The sequence below is a fragment of the Telmatherina bonti genome (assembly GCF_933228915.1).
Source record: "Telmatherina bonti genome assembly, chromosome: 7".
Lineage (NCBI taxonomy): Eukaryota > Metazoa > Chordata > Actinopteri > Atheriniformes > Telmatherinidae > Telmatherina > Telmatherina bonti.
The window spans coordinates 9,152,157-9,177,885 of NC_136625.1; the positions used below are offsets into that span (position 1 = coordinate 9,152,157).

At 41.1% G+C, this 25,729-nt stretch overlaps 1 protein-coding gene across 1 annotated transcript in view; it reads left to right on the forward strand.

The window, feature by feature from the left end:
• The window catches only part of LOC306758407 (receptor-type tyrosine-protein phosphatase N2-like), a gene marked incomplete at both ends in the record, with an annotated part of 265,555 nt that overhangs the window by 12,988 nt on the left and 226,838 nt on the right, over window positions 1-25,729 (forward strand). The window contains one exon of the mRNA XM_079243734.1: window positions 8,510-8,560. Within this exon, the coding sequence (XP_079099860.1) occupies window positions 8,510-8,560 (51 nt within the window). The remainder of the gene's footprint in view (window positions 1-8,509; window positions 8,561-25,729) is intronic.

Consider the following 25,729-nt stretch of genomic DNA (forward strand, 5'->3'; position numbering starts at 1 on the left):
AGTCCAGTTCAGGGTCGGGGGGGGTTACACAGGTACACAGACACAGGTAGACAGTCTTTTCACAGACACATGATGACCATGTACAGTGGCTTGCAAAAGTATTTATAACCATTGAACTTTTCCACATTTTGACAGATTACACGCCACAAACATAAATATATCGAATTTTATGTGAAAGACCAACACAAAGTGTCAGTTGTGAAGTATGATCTGAAAACCGCCGTTCACAATCGCTCTCCATCTAATGACTGAGCTTGAGATGTTTTGACCAACACAAAGTGTCACACAATTGAAAATAAAACATGTTTTATTTTTTGTTTGACAAATAAAAAAACTGAAAAGTGCATTGTGCAAAAGTTTTCAGCCCCCCTGGGTCAATACTTTGTGGACTTGCCTTTTGCTGCAGTTGCTGCTGCAAGTTTTTTGGGGTATGTCTCGACCAGCTTTGCACATCTAGAGACTGAGAGATTTGCCCATTTTTCTTTGCAAAACATCTCAAGCTCAGTCAGATTAGATGGAGAGCGTTTGGGAACGGCGGTTTTCAGATCATACTTCACAGTCGTGACACTGTGTTGGTCTTTCACATAAAATTACAATAAAATATATTTACGTTTGTGGCGTGTAATGTGTCATAATGTGCAGAAGTTAAAGGGGTGTGAATACTTTTGCAAGCCACTGTAGCGTGAAACTGTTTCTACACTTCACCAGCTTCAGGTTGAATCTCTTTGTCATCCTAGCTTCAGTTCCACCAGTTCATTGTTAGATGCTGGGAGGAATGGATAGACCAGGGGCGCCCAGGTCCAGTCCTCCATATCTCCTGTCCTGCAGCTCAGCTCTGTAGAGACCATGACACAAGTCACTCATTTGATTTAGATTTGTTATAGAAGGGATGCATCTAAAAGTTGCAGGTTAGTCGACCTGGAGAACTGGACTTGGGGAACCCTGCTTCAGGTTTTAATCGGAGGTTTAGCGATGACTGTTTTCTTAGTTTACTTGTGGAGGCTCAGAAATATTTTATACCAGAGAAAAATGAAGATAGTTTCTGTATTAACCTTTTTTTAAGAACCCAAAATTATCCTGTGAGGAAAACTTTATTTTGCTTTAATGATTTTTTAAATTGAAAATGTTTGTGAGTCTATTGATCAGCGAGGAGAGAACTCAAAGGTTGAGTAAAAAGCTTGTCGCCTTCTCGCTGCAAGCTGTTATTTCTGGCTCTGCTGGCGGATATTTTTCCTTGTTCTGGTTTCTCATCACAGTGCAGGCAAACCCGTGTCTGTTCTCAGCGTTTATCTCAGGAAAATGTGCCCATTTGGCCCCTGCAAGCTTTGTTCCTGCTCACAACAATGCTTGGAGAGATCGCAGTCAGACCCTGGATATTTATGGCTTGTAACAGTTTCCACAGTGACACAAATGTTGACCCTCTTTGCTGTTTTCCAAGCATTTTTGATGCAACAGGGTTTTATTACCAACATATATAGAGGAGTTGCTGATGCAAGTCTCCAGCGCTTGGTTTAGAGTCAGACAGTTCAGGTAAATATGGATCAGTGGTCTCAGAAATGACAGATGAGGAGGGATAAGATGATGCAAATATGATGGAAGCTGTTGTTATTGCAGGAAACAGACAGGTTAGAGGAAAACTGCCAAACAGAAGTGCTTGTGCACATTTCCTAATTGAGAAATGGATTTCCACACACTGCTTCCATAAAACAGAACAAATCTAAATCCCTCCTTTTCTTGCTTGTCTAAGTTGTCAAGCGGCATTTTTTTGTTATTGATCTTTTTTGTCAGAAATAAATTCCAAACTAATTGGATGGCTGTCATCTTAAAAAACAAAGTAGCCTGATGGATAACCCGGGGGACTTCCTGCTAAACAAGGCTGGACACCACAGAGGCAGCCAATTAAAAAGCCCCTTTTTTATCAGTCAAAATTTAGGACCGCCTTTCCATCATCTAAGACTACAAAAGCTTTAAAAAGGCTCTGCCTTGCAACTCTGACTTATCTACTGACCCAGAGCTTCAGAGATAACATTATGGTGTGGAAAATAAAACGTGTAAGAAACAGGGTCAAGAAATTTCCTTATTCCTGAAAATATGAGCAGCTCTGTTTTGACTGGCTAACATGGTCCTCACGGAGTAGCAAAGATTATAATAAAAAAAAAACATCTTAAATAACTTTAAAATAATTAAAATAAATCATGAAAATTGCATCATATGAAAAGCTGATCATAAGGATGTTTCAGTGTAAGCTGTGTCACGTGGTTAGCTTAGCTGATGTCACGAGCAAACTGGTACTTGTCTGCTTTTTTCAGCTGACATCTTGACACATTTTTACCTGATATGAGGTATAAGCTACTTCTGCTACAAGAATTTAGTCCACATTAGTACTTCAGCCATGTCCTCCCGTTTATTTGAAATAGGTGCGTTGAAGCAGGGATGCATTGAAAACCAGCAGGCCCCCATTGGACCGAGTTAAAGAGCCTTGGCGTAAAGCCTCCAGGAAGCATACGTGACTTTAATCTTCCTGCCACACTTTGCAGCGACGTTCTTGTCATCTATTTAGAATATATTCATTCTTAAACATTTATGAATCGATATTGAATTGGCACGTACCCCATCACGATGAATTGATTAAATAGTGAATCGGCCTGGTGGTCCTGTGGATGTAAGCAGCAGATTCTGGTGGTCATGGTGGCGGTTGAACCCTGACTTACTCAGCTCATCCTGCAGGTGCTTGATGGAGTTGGGATCTGGTGTTCCTACTGGAAGAGCGGGACTGGCCGGTGATCTGGCTGAACACACCCACTTCCTGGTTGCTTTACTTGAGTTTAAATGATTCTGGCGATCTCTGTGTGCAATTTGGAAATGTTTACGCTCAGGCAAATTTGTCAATTGTAGTTGTTAAACCTTAGTTTACCAAATGGAGTTAGTTATTTAATTTGCTTTGAAAAATGGTAAACAGGAACTTTAATTCAGCTTTAAAGATAAAGAAATTGCTTCCTGTTTTTCTGAGGTTGCATTTGATACATATTAAATGCAGAGTTAATTGCAGAGAAATCCTTCACTTGGTTTAGGCTGCAGGCAGAACACCGGAGGTCTTCCTTTCTTTTAGGAAACAGCCTTTTAACGTGGTTATTTTACACAAACCATTAAAACCATTTTAGCTCATGGCTGAATTAGTCGTTGTCAACCATGTAAAGTCATTCATGCCCAAACTAAACCTCTTGTTTATGCATTAGTTTTAATTTTGCTGGTGACCACTCTGACCCAATCATTGGCTTTTGTCCTTGAGTACAGCAGGTGTTTGATGCGACTGGAAAGATGGCATTCTGGGAAATGTAGTTCTTGTTTGCCAGCTAACACAGCCTGTAATGACCGTGCCAGGAGGCATTAAAGGCCACAGTCTGGACGCCTCTCTTTGCTCGCAGGATGAAGCTGATTGAAATTGTGTTCATCTCGTGTTGCCAGCTTGGCATCGGTCCGGAGTGCAATACTGCTACCTATTTCACACTCTGCTGCAGAGACGTGATGAAACCAGCGAGCAAAAACCCTCAAGGTGGCAGGAATAAGTCCACGAGCAGCAGGCACTGTCTCTGTCTACAACTTCAACCAACTTCTGTTGTTACTGTTCTGTCCTGGAGGGGAATTTTATTCAGAGTATTTTATTATATTTTGTCTTAACAGTAAATTCTTCTTCAGTTAAATGGAAACAAAACTGACCTGATTGTCACTGAAGCGAAAGAGAAATGATTAAGTCACCACAGAGCTTCGTTCCATACACCTAAAAACCACCAACCAGGCCAGATACCCGGGTGTAGTGATAGAATCAGATCTAAAAACCACCAACCAGGCCAGATACCCGGGTGTAGTGATAGAATCAGATCTAAAAACCACCAACCAGGCCAGATACCCGGGTGTAGTGATAGAATCAGATCTAAAAACCACCAGTCAGGCCAGATACCCGGGTGTAGTGATAGAATCAGATCTAAAAACCACCAACCAGGCCAGATACCCGGGTGTAGTGATAGAATCAGATCTAAAAACCACCAACCAGGCCAGATACCCGGGTGTAGTGATAGAATCAGATCTAAAAACCACCAGTCAGGCCAGATACCCGGGTGTAGTGATAGAATCAGATCTAAAAACCACCAGTCAGGCCAGAAATCTTCCTGTTAAGGTCTTCCTTAACTCCTGCTCATTCAGAACTCTTTGTAGTCATTTCATTACAACCAAGGAAGGGGACCACATCGGTCCAGCTCTGAGGTCTTTACACGGACTGCCTGTCCGTCACAGGACAGACTGACACATTCACATCTGCTTTTTTTTTTTATTTTTTTTTTTTATCCCTTGGAGAGTCTGCTTCTCTTGGGGCATTTTGAATGTGCAAACAAATTCTGTTTTGTATCAACGAAGCAGGTTGCCACTAAATGCGACCAATCAATAAAAGAAGCAGACTGCAAAACAAAGTGCATTGTGGGTTCAGAGCATGGCACTGTTGGTAAATGTGGGATGGGAGAGCTAGCTCACGATAAGATGAGGAAGAGTTTGGAAAAAGTTCCTATAGAAATCCCATCAACCAGGCGGCTAGGATCCCATCAACCAGGCGGCTAGGATCCCATCAACCAGGCGGCTAGGATCCCATCAACCAGGCGGCTAGGATCCCATCAACCAGGCGGCTAGGATCCCATCAACCAGGCGGCTAGGATCAGATGAAGCTCCATATGTTCTTGCCTCTGCTGGAGAGTGAAGCTCGTCTTTTAGAAGGTCTAAAAACTGAACTGAACAGTTGGACCGAGTCCAGCCTGTCATGATGTGAATTAATCCCAAAGTTCTGTTGCTGGTCTAGAAAGTTCTGAATGTTTCAGAACCTCTTGTCCCAGCATGAACCAATAGCAGACCCCTCAGGTCATCTGTATCCGGTCTTTCATCAGTTCCCAGAGTCTGAACCAGACCTGGAGAAGCTGCATTCAGCTTCTATGCTCCACATGTCTGGAAGAAACTCACGGAAAGCTGCAGATTAGTTTAAACACCCAGTTAAAGACCCTCCTGTTCTCAGGAGGGTGGCCGGGCTCTCCCTTAGAGATAGAGTGAGGAGCTCGGTCATCCGAGAGGAGATCAGAGTAGAGCTGCTGCTCCTCCGCATCGAGAGGAACCAGTTGAGGTGGCTCAGGCATCTGGTCAGGATGCCTCCTGGACCTCCCTGGTGATGTGCTCCGGACAAATCCCTCTGGGAGGAGACCCAGGGGAAGATCCAGGACATACTGGAGGGATTATATCTCTAGGCTGGCCTAGGAACGCCTCGGGATCCCCCCCGCAGAGTTGGCAAATGTGGCTGGGGAGAGGGAAGTCTGGGTTTCCCTGCTTAGGCTGCTGCTCCCATGACCCGACCCCGGATAAGCGGCAGAGGATGGATGGTGCTTCTTATCTTCTGTTTCACTGTAACCATAAAACACTTTGAATCACCGTGTTGTTGAATTGTACTGTGCAAATGAACTTCCCTTGCTTTACAATTAGAATGAGATGATTAATAAATATTTTTAATTTTTAAAAATATCTCTAGTAGTAGTGGCTGCAGTTTATTTTATATATATTTTTTTTTTATAATAGTTTTTTGTAAAAAGAATGACATTAGTAAACCCTGTGAATAAAATAAATGCTTGAATTAAATAGAATAAGCCTGGGGTAGTGGGACACTTGGCTTGATTGACACCTGACCACCATGACGTTCAGTTAGAGGAAAAAAAAAAATGTTAATCTGCTACTAGAACAGATTCTTAGAATCTTATTTCTATTGTGTTTATATCACGTTTTCTGTGCTCCAAATACATAGGTGTTAGAAGAAGTGCGCTGTTTCAAAGTGGGATTCCAGCATTTTATATTATTCAAATATACTTTATTCATCCCCGAGGGGAAATTCAAGGTTCAAGCCAGCTCGTCCCCATATGTCGTAAACCTCGTTGTATTTCTTTCCTGGCTTGGATATTTCTGCTCTTATGCTGTTTTGCAGGATTTATTCCAAACACTACATGAAGCGTCTAAAGCTGCTGTAATGAAACTGACTTTTCTGTTTTACATGTCTCGGCTTTTAACAAGGTTTCTTCTGCTGGAAACCACATTGATTACTGTCTGTTTTTCCACAGACATGTAAACAAACTCTGCCACTTAAATGAAAACAGAAACATAATGAGCACCCAGGAAACGTGTTTCAAACTCGTAGCAGATGACCTTCCTGTGATTTGTCTTCATTAGAGACAAATTGGGGAGAAAGTAATGAGGCCGCTGTGGCAAGACTTAGATGCAAAGCTTCAAAAACTTTGTTTTTTTGGAGTAATTTATGTAAATGTAATGCTCCTCTTTTCAGTATGACTGGCAGAAAATGGCAAACATGAATGCTTTGAGGTAAACCGTGAGCAGCATGTTGACTTTGTGTGAGAAGAAAACAAACAGGGAACACAAGCAGGGGGAACATAATAGAACATGCAAACAAACACACATACATCTATGAATAAATAAATGCATCCAACAGGTTTTTGAAACCCAGTTTTTTTCCCATATTTTTGTGAATAATTAGAATAGCAAAAATTCAAGCCTACTCAATGAGACTTGAATATTTTTCCACTGTGGAACCATCTTTACTTTAGTTGTACAGGTGAATATTTATATTTTTCCGTAACTGTTGGGGTGACGCTTGCATGCATTATTTAACTGGCCAATGTTTGTTCTTAAAGGCCAACGTGGACTTATTTATCAGTACATTTATAGCTGTGAATCTTTACATCATTTTTAGTTTTTACTTCAGTTTGACGATCACGCATGATGAGCCACTTTCTTTTATATCCAATTATGACACCCTTACCTGCCACCTATTTTTTTCTATTGCAGAATCTTTCAAAAGGTTTTATTTGCTATATAAAATCAACTATTTCCTTTTTTTTTTTTTCAGTTTGTCTGTAACTTTAATGAAATAGGGATGTCATGCCAATGTGTTCTGAACCAGAAATCAGACCTTTATACCCACTAAAAGCAAAGCAAGAAAAACCAAATAAAATTCCGCCTGCTGGCCTGACAAATAAAGCATTAGTTATTTCCAGCATGAAGGCTGCAGGTTTATGAGTCATTTTGTAGGGTTATAACAGATAAGTTATCATCTAGAGGAGCCTGGCAGCTGTGAGCAGCCCTGCTGCTGACAGAGGCGCTGTTGAATCATTCCCGGGCTGTTATGGTTGATTTTCTCGGCGTCCTGAAGCCGTTTTTGTGTTTAGCTGACGGGTGTGAATTTGTGCAGCTGCATGATGGTGAAAACATGCTGTTGGCCTCTGTAAATGCACTGAGATGAGATGAGGGGAGGGGAGGTATAGTCTTTACCATCTTTTTGATCCCTGCGATGCAGAGATGCTCAGAGACGAGCAAGTGTTACCATGGTTACAGCATCCCTTTGATGTTGTTTGTTTCAGGTGGTGCTCCACAAAGCTTGGCTGTGCTTTCCTAATGTGTGTTTGGGTGTTTTTTGCTGGTTTACACACACACAAACACACACACACCTGTAATAGATTTTTTTTTAGCATCAGCTCATATTGAACAAAATGAACATTTTAAACTGATATTTCATTAAAAACAGAGGCATTGTTACAAATATTGACTATTAAATGTTATCATTTGCTGTGTTGGTGTTATTGTTTCTTCTTCGGCTTCGGAAAGCGCCGATTCCACACATGGAAGTGATGCTCCGCTTGCCTTCATTCAGCCCCGTGTTAAGCTCAGAGCTCGCTCCCATCCACAGATAAACAATGACACTAAATCCTCGTGAGGCAGATGAGAACTTTATGCGTCAGAGCTTTTTCTACAAACAGGTTCAGTCATTTTTAGAGCTCCCGTTTGAGCGAGGCAGAGACATTGAGCGTAACGGAATACTGCATGCTGCCAGATCTCCTGTAAGTGGAATAGAATAAAAATATGGCTGCCTCTGCTCCACTCCCTGAGGAGCGCAGAAGGAGCTGGTTTAATGCATCATCCTGCTCTGCCTCACTCCAGAGTTAACTCAGGATAACTGCAAGCATTTACTGCCCACGGCTGATACGGACGGCCAAAAACACGAGAGCTGACGTCCTGGTGAGCCATTTCCTCTCAGACCGCCGTCGTCCGACATGAAGATCGGCGTCAACTGGAGCCAGAAGCTTTTCTCAAAATGCTTTTCCTAAATAGAATCAGTCAAATAAATCTTAATTTTTATAAAATGACATTTTGAAGTATTCAGTAAAGTGGGGAATGTTTACATGATGTTAGATGACGGCTGTAATAAATCCCAGCTAGGAAAGCTCATGACATCACATGAAGCTGCAAAGTGTGGGAGCAGAAATCTGAGGTCAAACTTTAAACATATGTTTGTCGTCTTCTGTCCTTCTGGCAGACAAAGAGACTAAACTTAGACTTGTGCTGTGAGCAGAACCTGTTTATCAGTATCTGCTTGAACTAGAAGCCAACTTGTTTTATTTCTGTGCTGCTTTGCCGACAGGGTGCCTGTTTGACAACGAGCTGTGTTCGGCGTATGAGATCTGCATCAACGGTAAGCTGTCAAAATTCATATTCAGATACATGCAGATATATTGTATTTGGTATGAGGTCCTTGGAGGATTTCAGAAGAACTTTAGCTTTATTTTGTTTAGATTCTGACTCCTAATACTGCACAGGAAAAGCAGAGACTTAACATGTAAAATGTACATTGGCACAGTTTAAAGGGAGAAGTTCTTATTCCATATTATTATTATGTTGTGCACAAAGATTAGTTTTTAATTAACAGCAAATAAGTTTGAGGATAAACCAGATTTTATGATGTCATGGAGCGATTTGGTGTCATTACGTGGAGTCACATGGGACAGTAGTTATCTGCTTACTTCCCATCAGGATCATAATTTTATATTTCACTTCTGGTTTTTTTTACATTCATCAACACAACATTTCAGCATCAATTTAAGACAGCTGCGAAGTCGCCTGCTTGCTTCAGTTAGTTCACAACGCTGCTGATCCAGTCCTACTAGCACCAGGAAGGTGGATCATATAGGACCAGTCCTCAGATCTTCACACTGGTTTCCTGTCTGTCAAGACTTCTAAATCCTGCAGTTTATAAAGCGCCGGCATGAATCCATTCAGGACCTTCTGGTTTGTTATGAACCAACTGGATCCCTCAGATCATCAGGATCAGGTCTAAGTCCGGTTCCCAGAGTCACGGTTCTGGTTTTCTGCTCCTCACATGTGGAAGAAACTCCCAGAAAGCTGCAGGTCTGCTTAAAACTCTCAGCTGCTTTAAATCCAAGTTAAAGAACTGTTAAGTCCTCACACTGGAACTTTATTTCATGCATTTTATCTGTTTTTATTTTTATTCCTTTCATTTATAAAGAAAGTACGTTTCCAGCACTCTGCTGGAGTGCTTTAAATGGTTTTATGTAAAGAACCTTGAATGGTCTTTTACATGAAGTGTGTTTATACAAATGAATTTGCTTTGCCTTGCAGACAGGAACCTCATGACAGAAACTTCTATTTTCTTTTATTTGTTTTTTAGCCAAACATCCATTTTTTACAGACAATATTTTTCAGCTTCAAATTTTCTATAATCAGTCCTAATTTAAGGGTTTAAAATGAAGCATTTTGATAAACTGCAGCCAGAGAAAAGGCTTAAACATGTTTTCTAGAAAACAATTTGCATAATTTTGTTTTATCGGAGGCATAAAGCCGGGGTTCTGTTGCTCGTATCTAATTTCCTGTCGGCTTGATTTGCTTCTGTTGTCGTGTAATTGCTGACCACCAGGATTCAGCAGTTTCCAGGGAAGCTCTCAGCTGTGCAGAGCTCACCTCGCTTATCAGCATCTCTGCAGGATCTAAGGCCAAGCGAGAGCCAGCAGAGAGATGTTGCGTAATCTGGTTTAGCATGTGAGCGGTCTGTTCGGAGGGGGAGGTGGCTCCACGCCGCTCACCAGCAGCCTCTGACCTCCCTCCTGACGTTTCCTTATTTAAGGTGCGTTTGCGCTAAATTCATTAGCGCGGTCATTTCCTGTCTGCGCTGTCTCCCTTAGAGCCGTTCTGTGTAATCATGTTCTGGCAGAGGAGGAAGGAACAGAAAAATAACACATTTGTCCAGTGTGGTGGTAAAACCCTGACGTCCACGGGGGGATTCTATTTCTGGTCGCGCTCAGGCGGGCTTTCTGTCTGTGTTGTGGCCGCCTCAGGTGACCTCCTGTCAATTTGATAAAAAGGAAGCCAAAAAGAATAAACTGATTCCATATCAATATGATGGTTTTTCAGTATTAAATAAGTCTTTTGTTTTTGTTGTTTTTGTATTGTTGGTAAAAGATTTGCCATAAAGGAGCTGGAAAATGATCTAGTGGAAGGATTTACTGCTTCATGTCATGTTTTAAAGTAGATGTAGCATCATTTCCTCCTGGTGGGGAATGATCAGCCTGAGGAGGAGGAGATCAGGCGAAAGAGTCTTCAGTTTCCTGGAACCTTGCAGAGGTAAAAGGCTGGAGGTGTTGGCGACTTGTGAACACACGCTGCCAGGAGGCTCCTGCAACTCGTAAAACTATTGAACGTTTCTGTGCTTCACAACACCCCGAATCAAGGCCTAATTAAGCCCGAATCAGATCCAGAATATGTAGTTATTGCAATTTTTTTTTATTAGATGTTCATTAATTTAATTTTCATTTAACATAAAGGTTAACACACACACACATCAGAGGTTACTGCATGAAGTCTGTGTTTGGAAGATGTTTGGTACACTTCCTCTTGGTGGATAGATTCTACTGTACAGCTCCTATTTTTCTGTTTAACAGCCAGCCAAGCCTTTTATCGGTTTCTTTCTTGTGTTTTCTGGTAATTGGTTGGTTTTATTTCTCCTGGTTTTCTGCTCTTTATTTAATCCCTTCAACTTTCATGTACAGCTTTTTTTAATTTGCCTTCTGTCACTTAAAATGACTCATAACCTGTACGGCCGTGTTTATCAAACCCACATTATAGATTTTATCTGTATTTGTCCTGCCTATGGATTCTTCATCACTCATGCCGTCATACACTGGTGGAAAATAGATGGCGCCTAGTCTTATGATTAATTATTAATGATTGATGCACTGTGTTTGGTCGCGCCACCTGTCAGATCGTCCACGCTTGGAGTCGAAGAGGATGTCGGCTGAGTCATGGAAGGTGGAGCTGCAGTGACAGCTGGATCTCAGAGGGGAGAAGCAGCGGTGGCTGCACCTTCAGTCGTTGCTCCCATCGGCCGTCTGTCTGACCTGCTGCGATAACGCCCGTCAAGCTGCTCGTCACTGACGAGGCCAGTCTGTTGAACTGGTGACTGACAGCTCAGGTGCTGTCGTGCAGCTCTGAACTAAATTCTCCTACTGGGAGAAAACCAGAAGCTCTTCATGACTTCACTTTTTCATTGTTCAGCAGTATGAAATGATTGTCCAGATAGTTTTGGAAAAGGGATTTTTTTTACATTTTAATCAATTCTTTTAAAAGCTACTTAACTGTTTTATGGGATATTTTGCTTGATGAATAGTTTACAAGATATGTTTAACTTGAATGTTAAATGATGGCATTATATGGTATTTTTACAAGCTTGTGTTGAAGGCCTGCTGTAACTTACTGTGCTGAAAACCAGATGGAGCAGATTTGTTGCTGGGAAAGATTTTGACAGCACACTTTAAAATGCTTTTGTGGCTGCATTGTTCAGAAGGTTTAGGTTAGCTGGGGTTCACCTGCAGCAAGATGATTCAAATGGCACACAAAGGGTCAGTCAGCAGCTTCTGCCAGGTAACAAGACAAAGTCCTACTAATGCTTTGCTGCATTTCTAGATGATATACACTAAATTAGAATTTCCTGTTTTTGAATGCACGATGGTGCAGTGTTTAGCACTGTTGGCAAGAAGGTCACTGGTTTGATCCTTGGCTGCGGGGAGGTTTGAACGGTGGCCTTTCTGTGTGGAGTTTGCATGTTCACCCCATGTATGCATGGGTGACATGCATGTTAGGTTAATTCTGTGTTTCTCAAATCCAGTCCTCAGCCCCCCGTGCCCTGCATGTTTTAGACATGTTCCACCTCCAAAGCACCAGTCAGATTATTGAACTGTGGGGGGGTGAGGACCGGAATCAAGAAACACTGGGTTTATTGATTGCTCTAAATCGTCCATAGTAGTCAACATGAATGGGTGTTTGTATCTCTGTGTTGGCCCTGCGAAGGACTGGTGACCTGTCCAGGGTATATTCTGCCTCTTGCCTGATGATTGCAGGAATAGACTCCAGCTTCCCTGTGACCTTTAATCAAAATAAGCGATTCGGAAAACGAATGAACGAATGATCCAACCGAGAGCCTCGTTCTTTTATTTGGGCAGGATAATGCAACATATTGTATTTAAAGTTACTTTGGTTACAATGAAGCATTTAGATTGGATAGATTTTCATAGAAAGGCTGTTGTCTTTGCCTTTAGATGCTGCAAGTTGCAGCTCAGTCTGCAGGGTGCTTGCACTCCCTTACCTTAGTTGTTGGGAGGGTCCTGCACTGCAGCCTTAGCTGTGGTTTGAGCCTCGGTCTACTTTGATCAGGATGGTTTCCATGGTAACTCTTTGTAGTGGTAGGGGGAAATGGCTCTCTGAGAGCGCATTCGCACTGATGGTCTTTCGTTCACTTTGACTTGGTTTGGAGCCGTCTAAGTGTGAATTAGTCCTGGTTTGCTTGCATTTGAACTCAAAAGCACTCCAATTGAACTGAAAAGGAGGACGGCAAGTTGGATGTGTTGTAGCGCAAGATGCTGAAATGTTCTCTGCCTCTTCTCTTGCTCATATTACAGTTTCCTGTAAATGAAAACAGAAACCTCAACACTACATAACCTTGGTGTTCTTCCATTGTTTACTTGCAGTGAATAAGACCACTGAAGGGACACATTTCTGTTTTGTCTCTTGGCCAATCAATGGGCCAAATCTTCTTTCTCAGGCCTTTTTTTCTTTCTTCTTGATCAACAATCATTTTGGGGAGTATCAGCACTAGCTATCAGTTGTAGATGCTTGATATTGTCCAGGAGTTCTGGTCCGCTTCAATAAAGTACAGTGTGCACCTGTAGCTCAAGACAAGAGCAATATAATGTTGTAAATGGACTTTTATGGCAGTTAAACCTAATGTAACTGTTGTGTAACCACGGTTGGAAAATCAATGAGCTATAATTGTGTAGGCCGCTAACTCGTGCACTGGGAACATATCAATTTCAGAACCTTTTACGTCTGCATCATAAAGCAACAATAACATCAGTGTACATGGATACAGTGTACTGGTACATAAATATGATGGCGGTATTCCTTCAACATCCCAGCATCTTTACTAAAACAAAATAAGTCTCTTACTTTGCTATCGGGCATGTTTCAAGTGCTACTGTATAATAGATTTTTTTATTTTATTAAACCAGTACAGGTAAATGAAGCCTGAACCGTGTGCACCAAAATCCAACATTCACATGATTACAAAACCAACATTTACAAAACCATTACTGTGACTGGTAGACAAAGTCAGCAGTGTTACATGTTCCATGTCCACGATGGTCCTTGCCTGCAGACATATGCACAGGCAAGATACAGCAGCACATGAAAACGTGCTTGGATGTAATGGAGCTCTGACGTAATAATGGAGATGTAAGTGGGGAGTATTGCCAGTATTCACCCAGCCTTTTGGCAGTCTTCAAACAAGTGACCCTGAAATGAACAAAAACGAAAGGACAAATGCAAGAATTGCGCACATGGTGAGCCGCTGCTTGATCAGCGACTTGATATTTTCTTTGTGACTGACAGAATCCGAGTGCATTTACAGCGTACAAGGGTCGGCTTCATTAGGTTGGAGAAAGTCATTTATAGCCAGAATGAGTGAGATGGCTACATCCAGTCATTCAGTATTTTTTCTAATATTGAACCTTTAAAGACCACTCTACATTAGAGTTTCTTACCGAGAACGTAGGGAACATAGAAACTGAACTGAGTCCACAGCTGTTAAACAGGTGAAGGCGTTTAATTTCATTTTACATTCCAGCGAATCCGATGCAGATATTTAATACACTTAAATATTTAATACACATTAGACTCTGCAACAGTTTGCTAATAAGCCATTGATTTGATTCAGGTGTGTTGCAGCAGGGAAACTCCCAACACTTGCAGGACTGTGAATGTCGATGACCAGAGTTGGCGGCCGCTAAGCTAGGTCTTTATTTTCAATCTGCATACCTAACACTAGTTTAATATACTGATGAAGGAAAAAGAAGAGCTTGAACGAGGTTATTTCGACATGAATATCTGACTATAAATATTATTTTAAAAGCTAAAGGTATGTTTGTGTCATCAGTGAATCTTAGTGTTCATATCTAAATGACTGCAGGACTGCAACGGTGTGAAATCAAAGTTGAACTGCTTGGTGGAGGTCTGTGCTCTCCGAGTGCTGTTTCAGTTTTAAATATATTCATCTGTTGATGAGTTGATTAGAAAAATAATGTTTGCTGTCGCTGCTTTAATGCTGTTGTGTAACCAGTTAAATCTGTTTGGGAAGAGTTGTATAAATAGAATGATTTCTACAGCTCGGTGTGTAACTTTGTGCGTTTCCTGGTGATCGCTCAACCTTGCGGTGGAATACTTCCATCTTTGCTTTAATGACTTTTCCCGCTTGGGGGTGTGATGGGTATTATTGGTCGTGTGAATTTGTTCAGCAGTGCTGCGCAGCAAAGGCACATAGGTCACATAAGCACTGTTGATGTTTTCACAAGGGAGAAGACCAGCAATGTGGACAAGTTTATTTCAACCTGTCGGAATGAAAAGTTTTTATATGGTTATTTCCTCAATTTGTTTTTTTACACTTTAAAAAAAATACATTCAACCTGTTGCTATACTGTAGCAGCAGTTGCATCATATTTATTATGTTTAACTCTGATCTCTACCCCATATTCTCGCCTGCCACCTGCTAACAGCAGATGGCCGCCCTTAGTGCTGGAGGTGTTGTCCTGCTTGTGGCTGACCGCCGCATGCACACTGCGCACATACGACTGAATCAGACTCGAGATTCAGTGTGAGTTCTAGTTTCCTTGCCCAGGCAGGTGCTTCCCTGAGCTACGGTGGGTGAGAAGTGCAAAACATATTTACATGAAAAAAACCCACAAAAAAAAAAAAAAAAAAAAAAAAAAATTCAGAAAACTTTTTAAAATTTCATTGAAACACATTTGCAAATATGTAAGTCATTAAAATTTTAGTAAAGAAATTTAGAAAATAACCTCTGGAAAAGTGTCGAGGCAAATCTCCAAGTGGAAAAAACACCAATCTTAAATCAAAAAGGCAGCTGTTAACGGAAAGGGAAATATCGGATGTGATGCAGAGATTACCTCTTCATGTAGGAAAGAGATCCCCAAATCCAGTCCTTGAAGTCTGGTGTCCTGCAGGTTTCATGTATGCATGTATGTATTAGGTATGTTTCCCTGCAGCAACACATCGGATAAAAAGTCAGCAGGTCCTCTCTTTGCAGACGAACCATGCCCACTGATGCATATTGCTCTGATGTACATTCACAAGTTTGTTTTTTAATGAGCTTCTGAGGCAGATTTGTGCTTTGGATGGGTGTAAAAGTCCAACTGGACTTTATTCTTTACCGGCTGATCTTCATCTGGTGACAGGCAGCAGCTCAAATCGTAGCAGCAGCACGTCTGGCAGAGCCTGCCGGGCTGCTGGGGCTAACGGCGCTAATGGCGCTAACGATGCTAATGGCGCTAACGATGCTAATGGCTCAGACCGATGTGGTTAAGGACCACCTTGTTCCTCCACTGCTGCGTTGTCGTTGAGGGGATTCTGGAAGGGAAAGTCTTCCATCTCAAAGGCTGCTCTGTGGAGCTTTGTGAATCCATCTTTCTGTCTTGCTAGCACTCGGCTGCTGTCTGTCATTGAATCATTTCTGGTCACCACCTGCCCACTCCCCTCCCCTGATCCTCGCCCAGACCTTCCACTCAAACACCTGCATTTCTTTTAAATCAGGCAATAGCTGGAATTACATAAAAAGTTTGACTGTTAAACCTTAAACTTTGGTTACATAAAAAAAAAAAAAAAGTTTGCATACTGTGTACAAGATGGCATGAACAGTTAAGAGGTTGCCATGTTTTCCATCTTCGGCTCTGACACCAATTCCTGTTACCCTCCAGGTGTTTGATCGGGCTCCTTAGCTTTACTGCCACAGCTGTAATGAAGCTCATTTAGAGGAAGCCAGCTCAGAACAGAAACACTGATTTCCAGCAGAGAAAATGGCCTCCGGTCACGCTTTAATTGGCATTAGTTAAGATATCTAGGGGAGACCAGCCTGCAGGGAGATGTAAGATAAGTAGCATTGCTCCTGTGCTGTTCAGACAGAACAAAACACTACCACTCCCTGACTTGTAGATTACAGTAGAAGACCAGAGAGACTGCTGTTACCACAACAGACTGATAGTTTTACCACCTATAACAATCAGTCTGCGTTGGTTATTAAATCCTTTCTGTTGCAACACAATTTCATTTACTATGATTATTTTAAAGTTAAAGATGATCATTTCATTGCATATGGCAAACTCACAAACGTCCCACACCCTGCAGTAAACATCTCACTGCATTTAAACTAATTTATTAAAGAACCTGGCGACAGGTTTATCATTTTCTGAGCAAATGGATAGCATGCGACATACAGGCAGAGTATTGGTCCATCGCTGCTCATCTATAGCCCTGATGAGGGAACTTTCTGTACATTTGCAACAAAATTTCTGGGGTTTGTCTTAGAATACTGTCATGAGTAAAAGCTCTTCTGTTTTTTTTTCCTAGGTGTGAAATGAGCATTTAGGTGTCTGTATTTACTAAAACCTGGTTGTTGCGTGTCATCATGAGCACATTGCTTCTGCTTCTGGGCTAGATATGAAAAATCTTTATGCCTTCACTCACATAATACAAGCATGAAGTAAACACACCCAGAAATGTGGGCAGCCATATTTAGCTCCTGAGAACTGAGCTTGAAAGCATTGATTTGTCACAGCCCCGCCCACGTTTTTCCCTGACGGTCAGTGAAGCGAACCGTTGATGTCCAAGCTGCCCTGATGTGAACAAATTAAAGCAACTCTTTCTGCAAAGCTGCAGAAGCATCTACAGGAACTTATTGATCCTTTCCATGCTGTGATTATTCTGTTTATTTACTTTCAGCTGTGATGTCAGCTGGACCTCAATGCCAAGAAATACATTATTTCATGATAAACTTCATGACTGCGTCTGGATAGTTTGCCTAAACCGTGTTGATTTCAGTCTTGTAAAGGGGTTGATATTTACTGTGAGGGTCAAAACAGCACCACAGTGGATGTTACCATGGCGACAGACGGGAGTGGAGTGGGGGCTCTGCTGTCTCGTTACCCATCTGCACCCTGTTGCATGCAGTTTCTAAAACATAACTCACATTAGTTTTATCACGCCCCGTGGCAAGGGCAGCTTTTGCTGAAAGTGTCTTGATTAGTTCATCATTGCTGCAGTTTTTAGTTTTCAGTCAGGTCTTAATGAGATTCATCTGCAGACGTGCAACACTTTGCCTCAAAGGGATTATTAGAGATGTGTGTAAAGCAAATCTAAAGCCCTCTTTGGCTTGAAGAACAGCGCTGAGGTCGGGATGCAACATGAACTCGCAGAACTCCGTTTGTTCTGCCCTGATTAGACTAATTGGCTAGTGTGGGTGGTGCGATCGATTAAACATCTGAGATTTGACAGTCGTTTTGGGAAAAAAAAAAGCAGCTCAGACAGCTTCCCGTGGTTTCATTATGGATCTGTTGTGAACATGTATTTGTAGCAAACTCTGTACATCATTGACAATTACTAATAACACAAATATTTGGCTTCCACTCTGTAGTTCTCCTGTGTCTTGACCTTGGAATCGCACGAGGAAACAACGAAAAATAGTCATATGTTCTATGCAGGACATAGAATATGAACCTGAATAGGACAATATTTTGTTAAACCAAAGTCTTCACTTTGAATATGTGCTAAGATGTTAAAGAAAATTAGCTAATATAACTATCATGTTGATCAATATGTAGTGAGGATCATTTGGGCAAAATTAATGTTATGGGCATGTTTATGAAATATAGTTGGTAGCAGAAAACTAAATCACCGCCACCAATTTTTAGATACCAACCACTTCACCAAAGGAGATGTCAGTCTTATGTTGACTGAAGTGACTCAGACGCCTGGCCGGACTGAGCTGATATACAGTACAGCAACACTGATCCTGGAGAAGCCTGGCCGACATAACATCAAGGGCAAGAAGGAGGCACCATGGAAGATGTTAGAAACCAAGATCGAGGCAACTCGAAGGAAAGTTAGTCAACTGTCAGAACTCCAGAAGGGCACAACAATGAAAAGGGTGTCAGGGAGGTACAGCCAGATGTCCATACCTGAGGCCTTGGAAACTGCTATCAAAAAATATATCTGTACAAAAAAAGGACACTTAAACAACACAATGTAACACAAAGAAGGAGGTAGTGGTCCTGCTGCTGGGTTGTTGCCCTCCCACGGCCTCCTCCACATCTCCTGATGTACTGGCCTGTTTCCTGGTAGCGTCTCCATGCTCTGGACACTACGCTGACAGACACAGCAAACCTTCTTGCCACAGCTGACATAGATGTGCCATCCTGGATGAGCTGCACTACCTGAGCCACTTGTGTGGGTTGTAGACTCCGTCTCATGCTACCACGAGAGTGAAAGCACCGCCAGCATTCAAAAATGACCAAAACATCAGCCAGAAAGCATCGAAACTGAGAAGTGGTCTGTGATCACCACCTGCAGAACCACTCCTTTATTGGGTGTATTGCCAATTTCCTTTAATTTCCACCTGATGTGTATTCCATTTGCACAACAGCATGTGGAATTGATTGTCAGTCAGTGTTGCTTCCTAAGTGGACAGTTTGATTTCACAGAAGTGTTGTTGTCTTGAAGTTACATTGTGTTGTTTAGGTGTTCCCTTTATTTTTTGAGCAGTGTATGTGTGTGTGTGTGTGTGTGTGTGTGTGTGTGTGTGTGTGTGTGTATATGTGTGTATATTTGTATATCCATAATCAGTCGGGTAAAATGCAACAATAATTTGTTGTTCATCAACTTAAATCTGAATGTTTCAGATTGAAATTGCCTCCTACATATTTGTGCTGATGATGAAAAATGTTTGAAACACTTATCACCTGCTGGCAACTAAATCTGAAGGAAACCCTTATTTTCCAGCCGGTCACAGTAGCTGAACGAGATGCCAGATATAATTGATCTTGTGGAGTGCAGTCCATGAAGCATGAATTTGCATGTCCCCTGAGGTTCCAGATCCATTAAGATGCTTTAATCCAGTTCATTAAGTAGAACTGAGGCTGCTGATTTCAGTCAACATGTCCTGGCAGTGCAGTCTAGAAATGCACAACTATGTAGGTTGCTGTGTGATGCTTGGTATTTCATCTATAAGCATAAGTGTATCTGCATATTTATTTAATCCCTTGTTAAGATGTGACTGCACCAAAGAGGTGCATCCTCAGTAGTATCCTCACTAGGCTCAATAATGAATTGGCAAAAATGGGAGCAAATAACATTAACCATGTAATGCAGTCTACAGTTTCTGAGACCCTTTCCATCACCTGATGGTAGAAACTTTAACCTATATAGCCAAATGCATCATATGTTGTACATACTATTTTTATTTGATCACTTTATGATGGAAATTTGACTGAAAACCCTGTTGTAGACCAAAAAATGCTGGTCACCTGCCCCTGGGGAGCACCAGAAAGCAGAATATTACACTACTATCATTTTGACTCATCATGTGGTAATGTATGGTGAAACTGCAAAAAAAAACAAAAAAACAAAAACACTAAGATGGACCAAATAAAGACTTCAAATTAAAAAAAAAGTGACATTTCTGCCCTGTGGCTTTAGAGTTAAAACCCGTTGTACATCATCTGTTACAAGTCTTCTGCCCCCTGGTGGAGACCTTTTGCACTACAGTAATTGTGATGTATACAATTTGAAATGGTACAGAAAAATAAGGGGTATTATTATTATTATTATTATTATTATTTCACAATTTAACGGCTTCAGATAAAGAGAAATCCTCATTGTGTCAGGCTTCAACAGGTTAATTAGGTATTGTATGTTCTGACATATCAGTGAAACTAATCCGACTTTCTGTCTGAACTATTTAGCATTCTGTGGATGCTGTTTAGTCTCAGCTGCTGCATCAACATCTGGCCATCAATGGCGGTCCATCTCCTTCCTCCATCTTAATAGAGCTCGTGCTTCAGAAAGTAGCCCTGTGAATCCTCCTGCTGCTCTAAACCACACCATAAATCATACGAAGACATGTCTGGCAATGAGTTATGGCCCTCAGGTTGCAAACTGGGATAAATGGCACACACTTGACATGCTTGAGCCTAATTATGAGGGATAATTCAAGATGTCCAGCAGGAAAACAAAGAGAAATGATGCTGGAAGAAATCTGACTTAAGAAAAAGGAAAAAAAACTGTGGTTTGTAGCACACAAGTACCCCAATTTTCAATTCTATTAGACCTTTTATGGCACATCTACATTTTGGTATGTGGTAAATTCATGACTTTATTATTAGATATCGTTTACAGTTTATTGTTCTAATAGGAATCAGCTCCAATTAGGGAAATAATTAATTACTGGACAGTGTGAGAAATAGGCCAGCTGTATCTGACATGATCCTTCATTTCACAGTTCATCACTTCTTCTTTCCCTTCTAAACTCTGCACATTGAAGAGTATTGACAGCAATAAGAGGTGTGAAGAGCCAAGAACTATTTATACACGCCAACACGCTGCTGGTCTCAGACGAAGTCAGGCGCTAAAACCTCGTTGGACTCTCTTTAGCTTTGATTACAGCTGTTTGTTGTGGCATTGTGATCTGCTTCTGCAATCCAATCCAGTTTATTTATAAAGCACCGTTAAAAACAACAAAGTTGACCAAAGTGCTGTACAGAAGAAACAATAAAACATACATATTTACATCATAATTGGGGCATCAGCACATTGTTAATAGTAAAACAATCCTTTAAATTAGTAAAACGCCAAAGAGAAAAAATGAGTCTTCAGACAAGACTTAAAAACAAGAAGCGATTCAGCCTGTCTAATGTACAGGGGCAGCTTATTCCACAACTTGGGACCAATAACAGAAAAAGCTCGGTCACCTCTCAGTTTACGCTTCGTCTTAGGAATCACAAGCAGAAGTTGATCTGTGGACCTCAGAGAGCGTGTAGGGGAATACCTCACCAGCAGGTCTGACAGGTAGCGAGGGGCCAGACCGTTCAGGCATTTAAAAACAAATAAAAGAATCTTAAAATCAATTCTGTAACGGACAGGGAGCCAGTGAAGGGAAGACAAAATTGGTAAAACATGGTCAGACTTTCGAGATCCAGTTAAAAGACGCGCTGCAGCGTTCTGCACCAGCTGCAGCCGTGCGAGAGAGGACTGACTGATCCCACAGTACAGGGCGTTACAATAATCAAGCCGTGTGGTTACAAAAGCATGGATCAAAATTTCAAAATCATGTCGTGAGAGTGAGGACCTTATTTTTGCAAGCTGTCTCAGGTGGAAAAAACTTGCTTTCACCACAGCACTAATTTGTTTGTCCAATTTAAGTTCCTGATCCATTTTCACACCAAGATTGCAGACAGTAGGCTTAACAAACTGTGACAAGGATCCAAGGTTAACTGAGACAGCATCACCAACACTGCTAGGTCCAAGAAGAAGAACCTCTGTTTTTTTATCATTAAAATGCAAAAAATTTGTTGACATCCAAATTTTAATTTCATCAGTGCACTTTAAGAGTTCAGTGGCACTGAAGCTTTCTTGACGTTTGAGGGGAATGTAAATTTGGCTATCATCAGCATAAAGATGAAAAGACACACCAAGCCTTCGGAGAATAGACCCCAGCGGCAACAGATACAATGAAAAAAGGAGCGGACCAAGGATTGATCCTTGTGGCACGCCACAATTCAAGGGGGCCGAGGTTGAAGCAAAGTCACCCAATCTCACACAAAAACTCCTATCTGCTAAGTAGGAACGGAACCACTCCAAGGCAGCCCCGTGAATGCCCACTGTGTTCTCGAGTCGGCACAGTAGGATTTCATGATCCACTGTGTCGAACGCAGCGGTCAGATCTAACAAAACCAGTGCAACAGTATGACCAGAGTCAGTATACATTAAAATGTCATTAAAGACTTTAAGTAGAGCAGACTCTGTGCTGTGCAAATTTTTAAAACCAGACTGAAAAACTTCAGGGATCTCATGTGCATCCAGAAATGCCTTCAATTGACAAAATACAATTTTCTCTAGTATTTTGGACAGGAATGGAAGCTTAGAAATTGGACGAAAGTTTGAAGGATCATTGTTATCAAGGCCAGACTTTTTTATTAATGGCTGAACAACAGCGTGCTTAAAGCATTTTGGCACCACTCCTTTTACCAAGCTTCCATTCACAAGATGTACAACAAAGGGTGCTATGGTTGGAAACACCTCTTTAAAGAGGCGCGGAGGAATGGAATCATCAGGTGAGCCCGCAGGCTTCATTCCACTAACAACCTTCTCCAAAGTAGAGAGAGTCACAGGCTCCAACTGAGAGAATAAGGCAGTGCATGTGACAGAGTCAGACAGACAGACAGATTGAGGGGAAATAAGAGCCCTTGTGGTTACAACCTTATTCACAAAAAAGTTCAAAAAGTTCAAAAAAAAGTTCAAAAAAGTTCAAAAAAGTTCAAAAAAGTTCAAAAAAGTTCAAAAACCAAGGCTCAGATTTAGGCTTTGCCCGCCTAGCTTTTAGCGGAGCCACACTGTCCAAAATAAACACACAGAACGAATCAAGACGAATTGCGAACTCATCGTCACAATCAGGGCTCAAAAAATCACTAGATAAAATGGACTGGTTAAAGGCAGTGGAGAACTGAGCCGCAGTGGACGAGTTAACGACACGACAGAGGCGCGCAGGAGCGCACGGTTTATCTGCGTTGCACAGGAAAGGCACATTAAATAAAATCGGCATATGATCTGAAAACACAGCATCACAAACTTCCAGGTCACATATTGAAAGGCCGTACGACAATACAATATCTAATGTGTGTCCGTGTTCCTGCGTAGGTCCGGAGACAGACTGCACAAGGTTAAAAGTCTCGATAAGGTCCAAAAAGTCTTTCGCCATAGGCTTATCAGTGCAGCACACATGAATATTAAAGTCACCAGCAATCAGTATGCGGTCATATTTGGGCAATATCTCTGCTAAGAAGCGTGAAAAATCACTGATAAAGTCTTTATTGTACTTGGGTGGCCTGTAAACAACAGCGCACAACACAGTTCTGCAGTGTTACAAGATTTATTTCCATCCAGATGTGTTCATTTTTCAGCTAGGTCTTGTACTGATGATGGAGAAAGTCCCAACTACTGTGCAAAGTCTTCTCCGGTACATCCCAAAGACTCTCAGTGGGGGTCAGGACTGGACTATGTGGTGGCCTGGCCCATGTGTGTCTCCTGTTCCCTGAACCACTTTTTCATAATCTGACCCTGATCAATTCTGTATAGTTATCTTAAACCTGGCAGAAGATGGAATAACCTGTATATCCAGGTAGTCAGCTGACCTCATTGCCGAACATAGATGAACATAGACCTGACCAACAGCACCAACACCAGGTCATAGACTCCCCCACAGGCTTATACAATAGGAACTAAGCTCCATCACTCTGGAACCGGGTCAGTCTGGACTCATCAGACCATGTCTCCTCCTTCTTTTGCCCCATTGTCCAGTTTTTATGATTTGTAGCCAACCTTTTTTTCCCTGAATATCCTTACTGGTTTTCTAATGTCTTCACAGCTGTTTCTTTGCTTGAATTCCTTCATGCACATGGAAATAAATGTACTATTACTACCAAGCATAGCTGTGACTTCTGCTAGTGTTTTTTTTTGTGGTTATTGTGAAATTAAGTTTGATCCTCAGTATTATAGATTTTCTCCAACCACAAGATGAAGGTCTCCCACTATCCTTCCAGTTTTTAATCCAGTTGGAGTAATTATGCAGTAATTATCTAATAGTAGGCTTGTAGCTATTTGCTTAGTTAAATCCAGGTGGTGATTTACGCAGTTTTTGGGCAAGCAGAGTGTGCAATGGAGCTAAAAAAAAAAAACATTTTATCACATTTCTTTTTTTTTTTTATCACAGTGAATGAGAAATTTATGAAAGACTTGGACTGGGATCATTTATTATAGTTCAAAAACAAAAAAGTAGTTCCTGCCAATCATTTTTAAAAATCCATTTAGTTCCTCTATAGTAAATTCTTTTTGTAGATGATCAAGCAGCCGGTATGAGATGGTTGATGGACAGATGTTCATATCTGAAAGACAACTGACCGTAAAATGTGACTTTTGTTTTAAAGGAATAATTCTTGTGGAAACAACTTAATTAGCTGTTATTTAAAATTATTATTACTACGTTTTGTGAATTTTGGAGGCAAAAATGATTAAAAATATCAACATGATTTTGGTAAATTGTTGTAAATAAGACCTGAACGGTGATCGAGGGGAGCAAAGTTTCCTGTTTACACCATTTATCTGTGAAGGCTTTTTTTTTTATTTATTTATTTTTTTTTTACCAGCAATAACAGAATTGTATCTGTCTTTCAATAATACGTTTCCTACTCAAAGATTACACACACACAGCCGTGTACAGGTCATACAGACCATGAAACGAAGTATTTTTTTTTGTAATGAAACGTGTATCCTGTTGTTTTATCACAGATGTGAGAGATCTGCATTCTGCGCTCCAACAGGCTGTTTGTGTTTGTTTGCTTTGGACCTTAGGTTTCATAATTAATAACAATAAAACTTATTTTTTCCAGGAGAATGTCTTCCAGATTCACAAACTATTGATGCCTGATGCATTTTACACACATTTAGCCAATCTTCATCTTAGGTTTTGCTTCCCATTTTTGTTTTATGCATTTTGCTGAGGGTCTGTTTTTATATTTTTATGCAGATTGGATATTCTTCTATTTTTTGCATTTTTTAATTTGTCAATAATTCAAATGACACAAAAAGATTGACTGCTTTCAGACAGATGTAAAAACATCTAAAACAGTTTCCAAACATCCGTGCTAAAATGTCTCAAATTTTCCCATTTAGTTTAATTTTATCTTATTATTTTGTATTAATTAGTTATGATAAAATGTTAATAAAAAAAACATTATTTTTACCTTCAAAGCTCTTTGTGAGGAAACCAGAAGCAAGCAGACAGAAAAGCTTGTTGTATTGACCTCATATAAACAATAATCCACCTTTCACCACAGTTTCAGTGAACAGTGACAACAACTAACCTCCCAGGATGCTGATTGATTGTGAATATGAAGGATTTGTAATCCATCCCTATTATCACTGATGATGCTGGTATCTCATCTGCTGCGAGGGTGTAAAATATCTGGAGCCAAGCAGCAGATAAACAATCTATATTTGAAGGTTTAGTTTGTGACGTCTCATGTTTCCCAAATCTTATGTATCAGTCAGAGAGCTTCATTTACTCCAGACGGCGACTGTCGATCAATACCTGCAGCCGCTGCGGCTGGAACAACTCCATGTATTGATCGGAGCGTCTGAGAGTGCAGACAGATGCGGTACGGGTTATATTTTGAAGCGAGGAAAC